General features: G+C 47.3%; 1 protein-coding gene across 3 annotated transcripts in view; it reads right to left on the reverse strand.

Moving 5' to 3' along the window:
- The window catches only part of LOC116504063 (methyltransferase-like protein 7A), a 66984-nt gene that overhangs the window by 20361 nt on the left and 26344 nt on the right, over window positions 1–20279 (reverse strand). The window contains exons 1-2 of one of the 3 annotated variants that reach the window (XM_032210890.1): window positions 5910–6897; window positions 3726–4113 (exon numbers count right to left, since the gene is read on the reverse strand). In XM_032210890.1, coding sequence (XP_032066781.1) covers window positions 3877–4113; window positions 5910–6401 — 729 coding nt within the window. In that variant the 5' untranslated portion in view covers window positions 6402–6897 and the 3' untranslated portion in view covers window positions 3726–3876. Of the gene's footprint in view, window positions 1–3725; window positions 4114–5909; window positions 6898–20279 lie in introns of those variants that run through there. The other 2 variants (XM_032210892.1, XM_032210889.1) reach the window with 2 other exon arrangements.

Here is a 20279-nt window from a genome sequence, read left to right on the forward strand (position 1 = left end):
TCACCAACTTCTCCTTGTACTTAACAACTTCCCATTTGGCATGTCTACTGCTATAGCTGACTGGTTAAAGAAAGCAGAATCCCAGTTTTACCTGCCTGTGGTTTGACTTAGAAGGCTAAATTGGCAGAATACTTGTCATTTTCACTCACTTTAAAAAAAAAAAAGAAATTCACCGATTTATTATCTTGGGGCAGTGATTCATCAACCCTTGCTCAGCACTACTTTTATGCCCTAACCACAGGTTGTTTGTGTGGTTAGGGGCCAACGAGCCAGTGTTTCTGCTTGTTGAAGATGTAGAAATTGCCAAACAGTGGAGACCTAGTTCACAATTCACAAACCATAGTGGACTCGTTCACACCACCACATTTTACTTCAGGGCAGATACACCCAGGATTTGGGAATACAGGGTGTGATTAGTGCTCCCTGGGGCTGGGGGGATGTGATGGCAGCTCCTTACATCCCCCCAAAAGAACTGCTGTCATTTAGTTGAATGAAGGTGCAGAACTGGTTTCATGTCAATCCAAGTTGGAAACACTTTCAAAGTGGAGCAGGAAAACCCAGTTCCAGGCTACTATCTCCACCTCCTGCGGATAGGAGCCAACTTCAGGTTAGGCAATTAGCTCCTCAGCAACCCTTCCCTTCTCTTCTGGGCAAGAGGAAAGAATGGCTTGGGAATGACCTAAGGTAACCTTGTGTCTGTGTATGGTGAATCTGTTCTTCTAGATCTAGTTCTGAATTTGTTCCTACTTGTCCAGTGAGAAATAGCTGGAGATTCCGGGCTCTGGGCTCACATTCGCAGCCAAAAGAGGGGATGATGAGAGAGGAATCTGATGCTGGTTGACAGGAGATTGCAGAAATCTCAGCGGGACGAGCGGAGCTCTTTCCTTACGGAGGTTTCCAGCTGGGGCCTGGGGCGACGGTTAGAGACGCCCTTGGGGCTGCAGGGAGCCGCTTTCCTAATAACAGCAGTGCTTTCTGCCACTCGGTTTTTTGGGAGAAAGCTCAATCTAGGGCCATTGCCTTACGGAACACCGAACAGGTTAAGTTAAATGAAATGGTTAAATTCAGAATGGAGCTGGGAGGAACCTTGAAGGTCTTCTAGTCCAACCCCCTACTCAACAAGGCAACCTCGGTCTCACCGTCTGTGAGGGAGGCGGGGGTCAGGAGCCCCAGGAGCAGAAACAGCGGCCACAAAGAGAGGATGGACGAGCGAAAGCTCCGGATCATCTTTGATCCAGGAAGCAAATGGCAGCTGAGCCTCTGGATGGCTTCTTTTGCGGTTGTCCGTCTCGGGTGCCGCGGGTCTCGCGGGGCGAGTTTCACATGGCGCGAGCGCTTCGCGGTTTCAGCACGCGAAAACGCGATTTTATTTTATTTCTCTCTCCTTTCTTTCTTTCTTTCTTTCTTTCTTTCTTTCTTTCTTTCTTTCTTTCTTTCCTTCCTTCCTTCCTTTTTTCCTTCCTTTCTATAGTCGGAGTTTGCTCACCTTACCTCCCTCGGACACACACTGTTTAGATTTTAGATTTAAATTGTAAGGCCTAAAATGAATTAGTTTTAGATTAAAAAACAACAATATCTCATTTGAAGATATCTACGCTTTATTGTTAGCCATAGTATATTTTAAATGGTCTGGAGAGTCAATAAAATTACTGACTTTAATGATGCCCAAAATCCTCAAATTCGATTCTAAAACAGCCATCAGTAATGATGCAAATGAAGAAAATTGGCAGATGCGAGAGTTTATTACGCTCGGATTCTTGGAACGTGCGGGCCGGGATTGATGGGATGTTGCAGTTCAAAAACATTGGGAGGAAACCAAGTTCTCTATCCAGGCGGGGCAGTTCCTTATTCTTGCAACTAAGCATTATTTTCTTCCAAATTCTGATAGAGAGAAATCCACTTGTACTCGTTGGCAGTTAACTAGCCATAGGCACAAGCAATTGGAAATGCCTTAAGGTTGTTCTATCATAATTCGATTTTCTATACATTCAGAAAACTCAATAGCGGTCCTTTCCCCTATTTTGATATATAAAAATGACAGTAAAAATATAAAGCACAATATAGGCAAATAATATTTGGTCATAAGTAGCTAAGTATAAATAAATAAAGAATTATACATAAAAATGGATAATGAATAAGGAGATTATGAACGCAAGATAGAAATGTACAGAAGGGAAAACACTAACTGCAAAGAAACCGATTCGGAACTGCTGTATGATATACGATGGAACTTATTGTTCCTATGTTGTTTTTAAGTCATGTGTTTGTTTCTGTTGATGTGCTTATGTGTTTAAAATAAAAATTAATTTAAAAAACAACATTACATATCCTGATCTGATAATTCAAGAGAAAGTGGTTTGATAAATAGCTGTTCAGATTCTTGAAATTCATAATTCCCCTCACATTAAAGCTAGAGTGTGGAATGCTCTCAACGTTAGTAAAGAAATGATTAAATCCAAAAAAATAATTCTGCTTGTTATATCCTCAGACACTTCCCTTGGTATGCAGTATTATATAATTGTATGCGTTAGAAAACCTGCACTGACTCCTAAGGGATTTCTGGATGCAAATGGAATAGGGCCTTTTTATTTTTTTTCTGCAGGACACCCTTTCTTCTGCCTGTTGACCAGATAGTATAGCCTTTATTGTCATTGTAGATTATGTATACAACGAAATTGGTTTTGTCCTCAGTGGTGCAGTTCATGACAAAAAATGCAAACAACATAAATAGTATAAAGAATACTTCCTATGCAAGTAATTAGATCAAGTAGAATGTGCCAGGTCCCGTTTATTTAATGGTGTTATTGGATCTACAGATCTCAGAGAGACAGAAAAAACATTCATCCCATATGGTCTTTTGCTAGTAGGATTGTTTTGTTTTATATATTATATTAATTATTTTATATTAATAGTATTAATAAATTTTAACATTTATTTGTCCTCCCTCCAAACTTGATCCTAGGTACCCATTTAGGTCAGAGATGTCAAACTCAATTTCATTGACGGTGTGTTTGATCGGGGGGGGGGGGAGGAAGGGGCATGGCCCGGATGGGCATGGCCAGCTCGATGTCACTCATGTCGAGGGTACCTTGTCCATCACCAGTTTGTTCTTAGAGAACTCCACACAGATTGCGAGTGATACTCAAACACAGACCTCCTCTAGCTTTCGTTCCCAGAAGCTGACATGGTGGACTGAGTGATGCCACAGCAAAATGGCAGTGGGCTTTTTTCACCCCATATGGTCTTTTGCTAGTAGGATTGTTTTGTTTTATATTTTATATTAATTATTTTATATTAATAGTATTAATAAATTTTAATATTTATCCTTCCTCCAAACTTGATCCTAGGTATCCATTTAGGTCAGATATGTCAAACTCAATTTCATTGACGGTTGTGTTTGATTTGCAGGGGGGGGGCAGGAGGGGACATGACCCGGGTGGGCATGGCCAGCTCAACGTCACTCATGTCGAGGGTGCCTATGGTGGCTTGAGCGCTCTGTCAGCAAAAACAGGCTTCCAAGCTCCGTTTTTGCTGCAATGGTCTCCTGCACCCCTCTGCCAATGAAAACAGAGCTTGAGGAGACCATGCGTGGACCTCCCAAGCCCCATTTTTTTCTGGCAAAGGCACCACAGGCCAGTCCTTTGCTGTTTCCAGGATGACCCCATATAAGCACTCCATGGGCCGGATCCAGCCCCCAGGCTTTGAGTTTGACATCCCTGATTTAGGTTTAGTGCGGCCTGAACTTTTAGGACCCTTTGTCCACTTCAAATTGTATAGAATAGAGGAAACACTTTTCTTATTGTAGCATATGCATTGTCACTCTTAATTCCTTAAAGTCAAAAATCTGATTTTAAGAGAAAGATGCTTTCTCTTAAATTACTTCACAGCATATCCATAAATATGGGGACAAACTACAGTTAAAGGCAACGGGGCCATGAAGTGTTGCAAGTACAGTTTAGAAAACCCCGCATTCTCCAAATCCTTCCAGGTCTCTTTTAACAAGGAGCATCCGTCTGTCAAATATCTCCAAGTAGGATTACAGACTTGTTGCAAGAAGGAGGCCCACTTCGATCTACTAGCTGCTACATGTTCAATGAAATAGAATGCACCACCCTGGAAAAAGTAAAATAATACAATATAGAAATTAAACATTGTATTTCCACTGTAATCAAGATTGTTGTTACAAAACGTCCTGGGGACATGAACCAATAATTAAGTATAGAGACAAAATGAAGCTGGAATGCAATTTAGCCATGAATGATTTACAGGAAATTGCAGAATTAGCCTTTTTTTATTTAAAGAAGGTGACTAAGTAGCTGTATCAGTTCACTACATTTCCGCATATTGGGTTGCCTTTATCTCGGTTTAGAATTTATATTAAAATTCAAAAGGGTTCACAAAATTTTAAGCATCACTGTGTATTTATTACATTTTTATGCCACCCATCTCCCTTACGAGGTGCTTTTGGGTGGCTTACAAGTTATAAAACAAGTAAAAAGTAATTAAAACAGTAAAATTGCACAGATTAAAATATTATTAAAAACTGTACTAAATTTTACTAAAACTGAAACTAAGAGAGCTAAGAGATGGACAGGATGTGGATGAGGTCTTATCCCATCAGCCGCCTCCAGCAGCAAGCTGGTGCATGGTGTTATTTTCCCTTTTTCTTTTATAAACATTATAGTGGAGATTTTGGTGCCAAGTTAAAAAAATATGCTTTTTTATATCATAAAAATAAGCTTAGCAAGATAATTCAGACAAGAAGCACACCCAGAAGTTAAAGTTAAATTCACAAACCTTGCCTGTCTGAAAGCACATATTTCCAGCCTAAGAAACTAGGGAAGTTTGCCACGTCCCCATTGCTTCTGGAGACTTATCTGCCTTTTGTCTAAACATTGTTTAATTTTTCTTTAACAGATTAACAGAGTTGGAAGAGACCTTATAGGTCATCCCCCACCCCTGCTCAAGCAGAAGACCCTACACCATTTCTGACAATTGGCAGTCCAATCTCTTCTTGAAAGTCTCAAGTGATGAAGCCCCTACAACTTCCGAAGGCCAACGTTCCATTGGTTGATAGTTCTCACTGGATGGAAGATAACAGGAAGGTCTGGAGGAACGTTGTCCATGGAATCACGATGGGTCAAACACGACTTTGCAACTAACAACAACGTTATTGTTAATTAAAGTTTTAAACAAAGTTTAAAGCCACCCAGAGTCATCCTGAATTTTGAGATGGGCGGCTTATAAATTTTATAAATTTGTGTATTACAGTTTAAAATAAATTTTAAAACCGCCCAGTCACTTTAAATTTCAAAATGGGCAGCATTAAATTCTATAAATAAATAAATTACTGTATTGTTAACTAAAGTTTTAAATAAACCTTGGAGCTTATTTATATGTCCAGAATCACCTTGAATGCATGCACACACAATTTTGGGGTGCCTTTACAAAAAGCGTTGCCATCAAAAAGCGTTGCTATCTTTAACCTTAAATTGTCCTCTGTGGACCTCACGTCCCTAAGGGGGCGTGTATAAGCGCACCAGCATTCCTACCCTCCCTGCCCTACTGTCTCCTTTGATATGTGCACATTTTATGTGTTCATGTAATACTTATTTATATCCATTTATTTATCCATGTCTATACTAATACCTCTTACCTTGTACAAAAAATAAATAAATAAATAAATAAATAAATAAATAAATAAATAAATAAATAAATAAGGGATCCGGTTCAGGTTAAGCCCGAAAATGAGCAGCATAAAGAGCAGCAGAGAGATGCTGTTTTTATGGGATCTAAAGCCCTTGCTCCTATGCACACCTGCATAGTGTGTATTTGCACCTACCTAGTACCTATTATTCATTTGTCTGGACACCCCAGAATTAACTTTCCCTCTTTGCTCTTTGACTTACTGGTCTGAGCACTCGCAAGATCTCCTTCAAGGCAGCCTGGGTGTTCTTCACAGAGCAAAACACGAGCGTGCAAACCACCACATCCACAGAGTTGTCCGACAGTGAAGTCATGTTCTCGGCGGAGGCGACCACATAATTCTCGAACTGGAGGTGTGAGTTCTGAGCCATGCTGTTTATGAGAAATTTTTGAAAGTTGGGGTTGTAGTCCAAGCAGGTCACATGAGTGTTGGGGGGATAAAACTGAAAGTTGGGGCCGGAGCCCGCGCCAATCTCTAGCAGGTGGAGCTTTCCCGAAGCATCGGCAAAGTCCTGCATGTTCTGGAACAGCTTCTCCTTTTTCTTGTACATTTTTTTATTGACGAATTTGCTGAACTGATTCATGAAAAATGGGAAAGTTTTTTTGCAAATAGGATCCCATAAGCCAAAATAGGCAAGCACATAGATGGGCAGGACGAGGATTTTCAGGCATTGTTGGAAGATGAGAACCAGCATCGTCTTCGATGGAAGAAAAAAAAAACCTTCCTTCTTGATTCCCTCAATGATTTCCTTGAAATACTCCCAGTTACTCACTGTTGTTCTTTTAATGATGTTTCATAAGGAAAGCGTCTACATGACGTCCTCAGTTTGAATCTGTTCCAGTTCTTCCTTAAAGCAACAGCGACTGTTTTAGTCACGTAAAATAATCTTTCAGTTATTGTGCTGTCCCAACAGTATACAGCCATTTTAAGAATTAGAAGCTGTCTTCTTTAAGCAACTATCTCAAGGGAAATGCAACTACCTTGTGGGAAATGTAGTCCCATAACATGTGACCACATCTGTGGTCCCTGATTGGGCAGTGGGTATTTTGCCCGGGAAATTTTTTATTACTGCACACTCACTGATTCCCTGTCAGCACTAGCAGAAGCAGCTTTGTACCAGCAGCATGGGTTAGAGGAATTAATGTCTTTTTACACTACGTGAAGGGAAAGATCAGGGAAAGTCAGAAGAACCTCATTACTGAACTGTAAGTTTTGTTATTAAGGATTCCTGACAATAAACTTGATCTGAAAAATATTCCCAAGCGTGGAGTTAACTGGCTGCCCGAGCAGAACCCTCATTGCCTGGAGCAAAACAGTAAAAAGAGGAGTAAAAAGACATTAACCTCCATCAACCTCCTCAGAGTAAAAGTCAAGTAAAAAGACATTAACCTACATCAACCTCCTCATAGTAAAAAGACATTAAAAACTCCTTTAACTTCCTTTGTCCTCCTCTCTGAGCTCCGAAGTAAAAGACAGTAGAAATTCTTCAACCTCCTCAGAGTGAAAAGGCTTTGAAGTTATTCCCCTCAAGTAGAAAAAACAAACAAACCTCCGTTTGCATTTGACTGAGAAAAGCTGCCAGGATTTCCTGCCCTTTTTGGAGCAAAGAGAAACAACCCATTTCAGCAAAGTCCGATTATCTCTCCTGAGGTGAAGGACTTTGTTGCAATTGAGAGTGTGTTAAAGGGAAATCAGGATTTGCATGGTAAAGCAACCCCCCTTTTCATTCCCAAAGCTAACAAAAAAAAGAAGTTATTTGTATAGTAAATGCCTCATGGAAAAATCTCCATGCAAACAAAATTTGAGTAAGGAAGAAGCCAGCAGCCCAGAGCAGATCTCCTAACTCCTTTGACAATAAAGAGGCCAACTGATGCAAGCCTGCAGAAAGCCAAAAGAGACATAAGCCAGAGGCAGACCAGCTGAATGAATTAAAAGAGAGTGCATGTTATGTTCTTGCTGAATTGTTATTGTTTGTGAAGTGGGAAAAGGTGCAAGCCCTTAGGAGGTATCAACCAGCCAGGTCCAAGAGGGGTTCCGAGTTCGGGTGCTCCCCTTAGGAATCCCAAGATTGGAGAGGAAGTTGAGCCGAAAACCTCAAATAGGAAACGCAATTGCCACCAATCCAAACAATAGACACAACAAACGCCATTTAGTGGCCATTCTAGAACTGCAGTCCAGCACCTTAAGCCAACACTAGCAACGCACTCTAGTGGCTGGCAGGTGAACTGTGCTTGCATCTCCAAAGCTTCTCAACGCACTCTAGTGGCTGGCAGGTGAACTGCGCCTGCATCTCCAAAGCTTTTCAACGCACTCTAGTGGCTGGCAAGTGAACTGTGCCTGCATCTCCAAAGCTTCTCAACGCACTCTAGTGGCTGGCAGGTGAACTGCGCCTGCATCTCCAAAGCTTTTCAACACACTCTAGTGGCTGGCAAGTGAACTGCGCCTGCATCTGCAAAGCCTCTCAACGCACTCTAGTGGCTGGCAGGTGAACTGCGCCTGCATCTCCAAAGCCTCTCAACGCACTCTAGTGGCTGGCAGGTGAACTGCGCCTGCATCTTCAAAGCTTCTCAACGCACTCTAGTGGCTGGCAGGTGAACTGTGCCTGCATCTCCAAAGCTTCTCAACGCACTCTAGTGGCTGGCAGGTGAACTGTGCCTGCATCTCCAAAGCCTCTCAACGCACTCTAGTGGCTGGCAGGTGAACTGCGCCTGCATCTCACATGCGCATGTGCAGGACCTGGATGGCTGCCTGGCTTCTCACCCGATAGAAGCCGGCGAGACAAAAGAAGATCTTAGAAGAGCCTCCGGAGTCCGTGACAACTTTGACATAAGGTCCTGGAAGGGCTGTATTTCACGGATTGAGTGGGGACTGGCATTTGAATATCAGCCGTCTCCGGTCCCTTTCCTAGCTGTGGATTTGCTGAGGCCTGGAACTGGAGCTGCTTCGTGGTGCAGAGGAGAGATGGCGCCGCCGCTCTGTTGAATGCTACGTTTTAAATCTTGGACGCTTGCCTTTGATTCTATCTGAGCGGCTGCTTTTCCAACTGGAGCTGAACTCTGTTTTTTATTTCATCTATGTGGTGAGCAGTGAGCAGTGAACCGGGGGGATTGGGAGATCTGTTCGATTGAGACCATCTGGAACAGAGTCTGTGGGGTCGGCGGATTCGGCGGCTGGCTGTGCGTACCGCCCCCATGGCCGTTCCCCCCCACCCCCAATGCCTTGCTCGCCCTTTCCAGCCTCTCCTCTCGCCCCTCTCCTCTTGCCCCTGCGCCCCTCCACCCCTGTCGGGTTCTGCTCGGAGCGGAGAAGGGCGGCGCCGTGCTGACATCGTCCATTGCTGAGTCAGTGAGAGGCCTGGACGCCTCCCCCTCCTTTTTTTTCCATCGCAGCCTTTCGGATACCACTCCTGTCCCTCTCCATTACCGGCAAGCCTTACCATCTCCCTACCCAGCATTGACTCTCCTTCGCCTCGGCTGGGGCCATCTGCTCTGGTCATTCTATCTGCCCTCCCTCTGACTGTTTGCTGCCTGCCATAGCTCCAGTTAATTAGGTAGATTTAGTGAGGTTTAGGTTTATAGTTATAGATAGTTTAGGCATAGATTAGATATAGATTTAGGATATAGTTTAGGCATAGATTAGATATAGATTTAGGATATAGTTTAGGCATAGATTAGATATAGATTTAGGTATAAGTACTGGAGACTGTACTATCTGTGGGTGCTCTCAGCCTTGGGGCAGGGCTAGTGGAGACCGGGGTTGGGGTCATGGCTAGGGTTGGGGGTAGAGTTAGTGTGGGGGTTAGGGCTAGACTACGCTGGGGTTATTAGGATTAGGCTGGTGTAGGGTTAGAATGGGTGAGCTTAGTTTGGGTTGGTGTTAGTTTTTGGTTTAGGCTTAGAATTAGGATTAGCTTTAGGTTAGGATTAGGTTTAGTAGTAGGATAAGGTTGGAATAGGGCTAGGAGTGGTAGATGATGGCAGCCATAGGGGTCAGGACTTGGGTCTGTAGGAATTGGCGCCCTTTATTCCATCTTCTGGAGCAGCTCGGCCAGTCCCAGACGTTGGCCCCACAGACTCTCCCCCCCCCCCGGATTCTGGACCCTGCTCAATCTCAGGGGAAGGAGAAGAACTACCCCCCAACACGGGGGCCATAAATTGTTTGTTGGATCCGGAGGACGTAGGACTGGAAAGCTGCTGTGTACCAATACCGGACCCTTATCCCATGCCCTCTCCGCTTACAGCCACTTTATATGCTACTGACTTTGGACCTGTGGCCTGGGAAGCTCTTCTAGGACTCAGAGGAGGGGAGAAGAGTGGAGCAGCTCGCCCTCCATCTGCACACCATTATCTTACATCGCACTAGCGCAGTGCTCCGCGAATTTTTTAGGAATGTAGCGTGAATGGTATGCTTGGTTGATGTTTGCACCCACTTTTTTAAAAAATTCATACTGTTGTATTTTTTGTGTTTAACTTATTTCGTGGGGACTGCATGGGTGAGTGGCTGCGTGTGTATGAAAGGGTTGAGAGTATTGCCTGGTGTCTCCTCCACTGAGTGCCACTGCAGAAGTGGTAGGGGCCCAGACTTACTTCCCGTCCTAGAATGAGTGTTAAGGATTGCCTGCTGGATGGTGCGGGAGCTGTGGGAGGGGTTGGGGGGTCTACGGTAGCGGGGGAGGGCCGGAGCATTACGGTCACTATGGGGAGGGGCAGGTATGACGGGAACTTCAGGGCTGGCCATTACCGGGGAAGGAGGATTCGCTACATCACAGAGATCCCTCCTTCTGGCCCTGTTAGTTCCACTCCAGGGCCAGGTGGTGAGAATTGTCAGGGCCCTGGTCTCAGGCTGTTGTTGCTAAATGCCAGGTCTGTGGTTCACAAAGCCCCCCTTGTCCGGGACTTAATTTTAGACGAGGGGGCAGACCTGGCATGTATTACTGAGACCTGGCTGGGCCCAGAGAGAGGAGTCCCCCTCACTGAAATGTGCCCAGAAGGTTTTCAGGTGCTTCATCAGCCGCGATCTCAGGGAAGGGGTGGAGGAGTGGCTGTCATCATCCAAGGGTCTTTAGTTCCTCGTAGGATCCCTGCTCCGGAGTTTGTCGGGTGTGAGTCCCTGTTGATGAAGCTGGACCTTGGTGGTCAAGTGGGTCTGTTGCTAACGTACCTACCTCCCAACAGCGTTGCAACAGCCCTCCCCTCGCTCCTCGAGACAGTAGCCGAGTTGGCGGTGGAATTCCCCAGGCTTATGGTTCTGGGGGATTTCAACCTGCCTACACTTGGTGAACGCTTAGATGGGGCGCAGGAGTTCATGGCTTCCATGACAGCCATGGACTTGACCCAAGTAATTCGTGGTTCGACTCATTCAGCGGGTCACACACTTGACCTTGTATTTCTGTCGGAGCAGTGGAGATGTGATCTAGAGTTGAAGGGCATTAAAACCTTGCCCTTGTCATGGTCTGATCACTTCCTGCTGAGGCTTGACTTTCGGAGGCCAATCCCCCACTGTAGGGAGGAGGAACCGATTAGGTGGTTCCGCCCCAGGCGCCTGATGGACCCAATGGGGTTTCAGACGGCGCTTGGAGAAATACCTGACACTATCGTCCACAATTCGGTGGAGTCCTTAGTCGCTGCTTGGAATATAGCGGCGGCAGGGGCTCTAAACCGGATTGCGCCTTTGTGACCTCTCCGAGGCGGTGGATCCAGGAGGGCTCCTTGGTTCACCGAGGAACTCCGGGAGATGAAACGCCAAAAGAGACGCCTAGAGCGCCACTGGAGGGCCAGTAAATCTGAGTCAGACCGAGCACTGATGAGAGCCTTTATTAGTGGCAATACGGGCGGCGAAATGTTCGCATTTTGCCGCCCTTATTGCATCTGCCGAATCGTGCCCAGCCGCCTTGTTTAGAATAACCCGCTCCCTCTTGAAAGGGAGGGATGCGGATGACCCTCTACAGAGTAGAGCTGAGGAATTTGTTAAGTATTTGACGGATAAAGTCGCTCGGATTCGGACAGAGCTGGACTCCAATTGCACGATACCAGCCGAGGTACCGGGGGAGGGTCTTGAGCATGCTTTATGGATTGAGTTTCAACAGGCTTCTGCTGATGAAGTGGACAAGGCCATGGGAGTGGTGAGTGCCTCCACTTGTATACTGGACCCGTGTCCCTCCTGGCTGGTCTCGACCAGCAGGGAGGTGACACGCGGCTGGATCCAGACGATTGTGAACACCTCTCTCCGGGAGGGAATCTTCCCACCCCTCCTAAAGGATGCGGTGGTGAGACCCCTCCTGAAGAAATCGTCTTTGGACCCAGCCATTTTGAGCAATTATCGTCCAGTCTCCAACATTCCCTTTGTAGGGAAGGTTGTTGAGAAAGTGGTGGCCTCGCAACTCCGACGGTCCTTGGATGAAGCCGATTATCTAGACTCTTTTCAGTCGGGTTTCAGGCCTGGTTACAGCACGGAAACCGCTTTGGTCGCGCTGATCGATGATCTCTGGCGGGCCAGGGATAGGGGTCACCCCTCTATCCTTGTGCTTCTTGACCTCTCAGCGGCCTTCGATACCATCGACCATGGTATCCTTCTGCGACGGTTGCGAGAGGTGGGGGAGGGAGGCACCATTTTGCGGTGAACCTCCCTCCTACATCTCCGACAGGTCGCAGTCGGTGTTGGTCGGAGGGCAGAGATCGACCCCAAGGCCCCTCAAGTATGGGGTGCCGCAGGGTTCGGTCCTGTCCCCCATCCTATTTAACATCTACATGAAGCTGCTGGGTGAGATCATACGCCGGCACGGGATTAAGTATCACCAATATGCAGACGATACGCAGCTGTTTCTGTCTGCCCCATGCCAACTCAGCGAAGCAGTAGAAGTGATGTGCCAGTGCCTGGAGGCTGTTAGAGTCTGGATGGGAGCAAACAAGTTGGCACTCAATCCAGACAAGACTGAGTAGCTTCTGATGTTCCCTCCCAAAGATTGTCCAACTGTTCCATCTCTCAGGCTGGGGGGTGAAATTATACGCCCCTCAGAGAGGGTTCACAATCTGGGAGTCCTCTTGGACCCACAGCTGACTCTAGAACACCATCTGTCGGCTGTGACCAGGGGGACCTTTGCCCAGGTTCTCCTGGTGCACCAATTGCGACCCTACCTGGATCGGGAGGCCCTTCAGACAGTCACTCACGCCCTTGTGACCTCAAGACTGGATTATTGTAATGCGCTCTACATGGGGCTGCCCTTGAAGAGTGTTCGAAGACTCCAATTAGTCCAGAATGCAGCCGCGCGAGTGATTGTGGGTGCACCAAGCTACACCCACTTTACACCTATCCTCCGTGAGCTGCACTGGCTACCTATTAGTCTCCGAGTCCGCTTCAAGGTGCTGGTCGCTACCTATAAAGCCCTACATGGCATCAGACCTGGGTACCTGAGAGACCGCCTCCTGCCGATTACCTCTCTCAGACCAATTAGATCGCACAGGTTGGGTCTCCTCCAGATTCCATCTGCCAGCCAATTTAGGCTGGCAACTCCCTGGGGGAGAGCCTTCTCTGTTGCAGCTCTGGCCCTCTGGAACGAGCTCCCTGTTGAGATCCGGATCCTTACTACCCTCCCGGCCTTCCGCAAAGCCACCAAGTCCTGGCTGAGAAGCATCTACCTCCATAGAAATTGTGAATGTTGGTTTTGTTTTTAATATGTTGTCTTTGTCTTGTTCCCCCCTTTCCCTTGTCTTTTGTAAGCCGCCCGGAGTCCTCCGGGAGTGGGCGGCATACAAGACAAATAAATAATAATAAATAATAATAATCTCCAAAGCTTCTCAACGCACTCTAGTGGCTGGCAGGTGAACTGTGCCTGCATCTCCAAAGCTTCTCAATGCACTCCAGTGGCTGGCAGGTGAACTACGCCTGCATCTCCAAAGCTTCTCATCGCACTCCAGTGGCTGGCAGGTGAACTGCGCCTGCATCTCCAAAGCTTCTCAACGCACTCTAGTGGCTGGCAGGTGAACTGTGCCTGCATCTCCAAAGCTTCTCAACGCACTCTAGTGGCTGGCAGGTGAACTGCGCCTGCATCTCCAAAGCTTCTCAACACACTCTAGTGGCTGGCAGGTGAACCTTTCTAACCATGGCAGCAGGGTCAAATGTCCTAGTACCAGAAAAGGCAGAAACACATCAAATAGACTATGTCCTAAGACAGCACATTACGCAGATTAAGCGGCCATACCTCTTGAAGGAATGGGACAGGGTTTATCGAAAGCAGGAAAGTAGCTGGAAGCAGTTGCAGCATCTCTGCGACAAACTCAAAGATGATTTACCCCCAAAACGTCTCTGTTCTTTATATAAAGATATGGACGAAATCTACCAACTATGGAAAATTTATGGAATCCGCCTCACTGGTATCCAATTACAATTAAATGATGATGAAGCATTCCAGAAGAAAATGTCGCGCATTCAGATGTTAAACAAAGAGCGCAAAAAGCAGATCCAACGCAGCAAAGACCTTATACAATCCAATCTGAAGAGGGAGACAGCCCCATATGAGAAGTCTGAGTCTAAAGCATCTCGACAGTCATATGTAGCTCACTCTCATGCTTCCAGGAAAGCGTCCTCATCCCACCCTAAAGACACTTCAGAAACAAACGCCAGATCTGAAGTGTCTCATCGTTCGTGAGCACCATCTCAGTGGTCAGATGCAGCCCCCTCTCAAGCTTCTAAGAGGACATCCTCATCTAGTCCAAAAGTTACACAGGGAGAGAAGACCGCATCAGTGAAGTCTCATCATTCACACACGACATCTCAACAGTCACACGCAGCTTCCTCCCACGCCTCCAGAGAGGCCTCATCTTTCCGATCAAAGGCAGGTAGCAGCATCTCACAGCAACCTTCCCGTTACAGCCACAGGTCACGGATATCTACAGCTGGAGAGGCACGAATAGAAGCTGGGATGGCAGAGATAGAACTAGAGACAGCAAAGGAAGAGCAGCTGTTGAAGGAAAAGTTGGTAACCATGGAGGAAGAGAAGGCAGCAGCAGAAGCAGAGAGTGCCAAAGTTAAGGCTCAACTGGAATACCTTCAGCGCAGGCAGGAAGCAAAAGAAAGACTAATGCGGGCCAAAATTCTACAGATGAAGGCTAACTGTTCCTCCCTCGACTGCAGTCCTGGGAAGCTGGAAAAGGATAACCAGCACAAGCATGTGAAGGCCTACATGGATGACCCAAGCCCACCACAACAGGAACAAGGTGGAAAATCTCGATCTGGATCACGAGACACAATACTCGACAGTCTCATCAATGTCCAAAATGAAGAAACGCACGGAAGTACACAGCTCCCACTGCCACCATCACTAGAATGGGACAACCCACCAGATGATCGCAGTCAGATTGTGACACCAGTGGTAGCAAGCATCCCACCTCACCTGAAGCACGTGAGTAATCACTCTCCTGTTCTAGATCCCAAAGCCGAAATCCTGCTCTTGCCAGGAACAGACTCCTCCAACGCTTTCACCCCTCAACAAGTGGTTAAAGGTCCAAAGGACTCCCCATCCGCCCTCGAGACAGAATTTGGAAGGGGCATCTTTGGGATGGTGTGTGTTGATCGGTCGCAGGTCCCAACCCAGACAAACGTCTTCACAACCTCATCGATTGAGCCAGTTTTAGGAGCAACAGTGTTCCAGACCAAAAAAGAATTTCTGAGGTTCATGGTCAAAGAATTCCTAAAGGAGGCCACCAAGATTTGGATGGCTCCAATACCTCTTTGCATACCAAGGCAACAGTTGCCAAAAAACTACGGCCACGCAGAACTTGCTCCACCTCTCAAAATTGAAGAAGAATGCTGGCACTCACCATCCTTTAAAAAGTGCCAGCCACAAGAGCCAGACCAGATTCGAGCACTTTTTGATACCAGCATGCAATCCCAAGGTCTCTCTCTGGATAAAGCGCTATTCAAAAGTCCCAACCTCACCAACAGTCGACTCAGCATGCTCATTCAGCTCAGAAAGGAAGCTGACAACATCCAGCAGATGTTCAACTTATTCCATGTCAGAGAAAACCATCAAAGCTATCTATGTTTCATGTGGTCCAGCAACGAACAGCACAACCAACAGAAGCAAGAACGGCCAATATGGCGAGAATCCCTGAGTTGTCTCCAAGGCGTTCCTGTCCAACGCAAGTACGTTCCCACCTTGCCTATCGCCACAACCAAAGCTGTAGGATACATCAAGATCTACGGTGGGGAGAACAACGTTCACATCATCTACGGTGGGGAGAACAATGTCCACATCAGTCTCATCATGGGAAGGGTGAAACTAGCAACACAACTACCCGTCAACCAGTCCCACCAATCAACTCGCTTCAAACAACTCTCCAGACGGAAGCCTCTCATGTTGGGCTTAGCAGTAATCATCTTCACCACCCTCGTGGTAGAGGGTGCAGCCATCATCAACTCTCAAGCCTTGGTTCCAGAGTTTTTGGATCCTGAGATACCAACTGCCCTTACCCCAGCCACCTTACTGACCCAGAAGACAGGTGACTGGCCAGAACCAGCAGGGAACTTCATTCCCAAATACATGTACTGTAACTTGTGGCCTAAGGGACTTGTGTCCACGGGAACTCATGGCCTATGGGACTTGTGCAACAAGCCCCACCCTGTCCACGGGAACTCATGGCTATGGGACTTGTGCAACAAGCCCCACTCTGTAATGATGAACTAGTTTGTCAGATGGAGGCTCAGGTCGCAAAGCAGATTTCCACCCAAAAAAAAAACAACTCTACATCAGACCAATCAGCGACCCAGAACTGTTGCCACAAAAGACTGAACTAGAAGATTGAACCTCAAACTTTGCATACTTTGTGTTTACATGATTGTTTGCACTGTTTTGATGCTATGCCTTTTGTATCTCAGTTAGTTAGGCAGTCAGTTTGCATTTTTATGCCATGCCTTTGTTTATTTTTACTTAAAGGCTAGTTGATAGTGGAATTTATAATTCCAGGTGGGGAGTGTGCTGTCCCAACAGTATACAGCCATTTTAAGAATTAGAAGCTGTCTTCTTTAAGCAACTATCTCAAGGGAAATGCAACTACCTTGTGGGAAATGTAGTCCCATAACATGTGACCACATCTGTGCTCCCTGATTGGGCAGTGGGTATTTTGCCCGGGAAATTGTTTATTACTGCACACTCACTGAATCCCTGTCAGCACTAGCAGAAGCAGCTTTGTACCAGCAGCATGGGTTAGAGGAATTAATGTCTTTTTACACTACGTGAAGGGAAAGATCAGGGAAAGTCAGAAGAACCTCATTACTGAACTGTAAGTTTTGTTATTAAGGATTCCTGACAATAAACTTGATCTGAAAAATATTCCCAAACGTGGAGTTAACTGGCTGCCCGAGCAGAACCCTTATTGCCCGGAGCAGAACGTTATACAATTTGAGATTTGGATTTGGATTTAGTTTATTTGTATGCCGCCCTTCTCCGGGAGGGACTAGGGCGGCGAACAACTCGAAAGGGGGAAAAGGGGATACAAACACAATACACATAATTAAAATACACAAGAGTCATACAACCATACAAGTCGAGAGGGGAGGGAAACTCATCAACCCCAGGCCTGCCAGCACAGCCAGGTTTTGACGGCTTTCCGGAAGGTCTGGAGAGAGGTGAGGGTCCGAGTCTCCGCAGGGAGTTCATTCCAAAGGGCCGGAGCTGCTACAGAGAAGGCCCTCCCCCAGGTGGTAGCCAGATGGCATTGGCTGGTAGACGGAACCCTGAGGAGGCTGACCCTGTGCGATCTAACGGGTCTGTGGGAGGTAATTGGCAGCAGGCGGTCTCTCAAGTACCCAGGTCCAATACCATGAAGGGCTTTATAAGTTACGACTAGCACTTTGAAGCATATCCAGAGACCGATCGGTAGCCAGTGCAGCTCGCGGAGGATAGGTGTAACGTGGGTGTACCGAGGTGCATCCACAATCGCTCGCGCGGCTGCATTCTGGACGAGTTGTAGTCTCCGAATACTCTTCAAAGGCTGCCCCATGTAGAGCGCATTGCAGTAGTCCAGTCTTGAGGTCACGAGGGCGTGAGTGACTGTCGCGAGTGCCTCCCGGTTCAGGTAGGGGCGCAACTGGTGCACCAGGCGAACCTGGGCAAATGGCCCCCTGGTCACAGCCGACAGGTAATGTTCAAAGGTCAGCTGTGGGTCCAGGAGGACTCCCAAGTTGCTCGCCCTGTCTGAGGGGCGTAAAATTTCACCCCCCCAGCCTGAGTGATGGAATACTGGCCAAATTCTTGGGAGGGAAACACAACAGCCACTCGGTCTTGTCTGGATTGAGTACAAGCTTGTTAACTCCCATCCAGACCCTGACAGCCTCCAGGCACTGGCACATCATGTCAACCGCTTCACTGAGTTGGCACGGAGTGGACAGATACAACTGAGTATCGTCCGCATATTGATGGTATTTTATCCCGTGCCGTCGAATGATCTCACCCAGTGGCTTCATGTAGATATTGAACAGAAGGGGGAATAGGACCGAACCCTGAGGAACCCCATATTTCAGGGGCCTAGGGGTCGACCTCTCTCCCCCAACTAACACCAACTGCGACCTGTCCGAGAGGTAGGAGGAGAACCACGAAGAACGGTGCCGCCCACTCCCACCTCTCGTAACCATCACAGAAGGATACCATGGTCGATGGTATCGAAGGCCGCTGAGAGGTCAAGGAGCACTAGGATGGAGGAATGACCTCCATCCCTGGCTCTCCAGAGATCATCGGTCAGTGCGACCAAAGCGGTTTCCGTGCTGTAGCCAGGCCTGAATCCCGACTGAAAGGCGTCCAGATAATCAGCTTCCTCCAAGGACCGTCGGAGTTGAGAGGCTACCACTTTCTCAACAACCTTCCCAATGAAAGGGAGGTTGGAGACTGGCCGGTAGTTGTTCAAACTAGCTGGGTCCAACAATGGCTTCTTCAGGAGGGGTCTCACCACCGCTATCTTCAGTGCCGGTGGGAAGAAGCCCTCCCGAAGAGAAGCACTCACCATCGCCTGGATCCAGCTCCGCGTCACCTCCTTGCTGTTCGCGACCAGCCAGGAGGGACACGGGTCCAGTACACAAGTGGCAGTACTCACCGCTCCGATGGCCTTGTCCACTTCATCAGGAGCAACAGGTTGAAAGTCAGTCCAGAGATGTTGTTCAAGACCTTCCCCCGGTACCCTGGCTGGCTCTGCGCAATTGGAGTCCAGGTCCATCCGAAGCCGAGCAACTTTGTCCGCGAGGAACTGGACATACTCCTCTGCTCTACCTTGTAAGGGGTTATCCGCAACCCTCGTATTTAGGAGGGAGCGGGTCACCCTAAACAAGGCGGCAGGGCGTGACTCAGCGGACGCTATCAGAGCGGCAATGTGATTGTTCTTAGCTGTCCTTATTGCCGATAGATATGCTCCGATGCAGGTTTTCAAAAGTGCTCGGTCTGATTCGGATTTACTGGCCCTCCAGCGGCGCTCTAGGCGTCTCTAGATGAACACTCTTTGAATGGTGTAGGAATAGGAATGGATTTCCAGAGAAAAAAATGGAGACAACTGGAATCAGGACAGTGACGGGTTCTGGGCAGTACGGCCTGGTATGGGCATACCGGTAGTAGACAATAACAGCGGCCACCATACTGATATAGTAGTTCATTTGGCCCACCTGGTTGCCCTCGTTCTATGGCTGTTTATAATGCGATCGGCTAATTGAGCATGCACTCATAGCGTGCCGTGCCTGCATGACCATTTCCTGACAGTTAGAACAATTAATCAGTGAAACAACTTGCCTCCAGAAGTTGCAAATGCTCCAACACTGGAAGTTTTAAAGAAAAGATTGGATAATGACTTGTCTGAAGTGGTGTAGAGTTTCTTCCTAAGCAGGGGGTTGGACTAGAAGACCTCCAAGGTCCCCTCCAACTCTGTTATGGATTTTTGTCCTGAAAGACTGAGAGAAGCAAGAAAGGAGGGCCCTGCAGTTTTCTGTCCCTTTTAACCATCCCCTCCTCTCTGCTTACTTGCAATGAGCTAGCTTGAAAAAATGGGGGTAAATATCACAGCACTTAGACTTATATACCACTTCACAGTGTCTTTACAGCTCTCTCTAAGCTGTTTGCAGAGTCAGCATGCTGCCCCCAACACTCTGGATCCTCATTTTACTGATGGAAGGCTGAGTCAACTTTGAGCCTGGTGGGATTTGAATTGCCAAATTGGAGGCAGCCAGCAGTCAGCAGAAGTAGCCTGCAGTACTGCACTCTAACCACTGTGCCACCGAGACTCCTGTCACTGAGGTAAAGGGGTGCGCTTGTCCCAAAACAAGCTGTAGAACTTCTAACCCTACAAGATGTGTTGGTTCTGTGATAGTAACTGAATACAGTAGTTCTAGGACAGTGATGGCGAACCTTTTGTGGCTCCCGTGCCAAAAGCAGGGGAGTGCAGGGGGGTGGCACGCATACGTGCCACACCCATAATGTTATGCGTATGACCCCATCATGTAAGCGCACACGACCAGCGCTCCCCCCATTTTTGGTGTGCTTTTTTTGCCCTCCCCAGAGGCTTTATATGAACCCAGGGAGGGTGAAAACAGCCCCCCCCCT

The sequence above is a fragment of the Thamnophis elegans genome, chromosome 2, assembly GCF_009769535.1.
Source record: "Thamnophis elegans isolate rThaEle1 chromosome 2, rThaEle1.pri, whole genome shotgun sequence".
Classification (NCBI taxonomy): domain Eukaryota; kingdom Metazoa; phylum Chordata; class Lepidosauria; order Squamata; family Colubridae; genus Thamnophis; species Thamnophis elegans.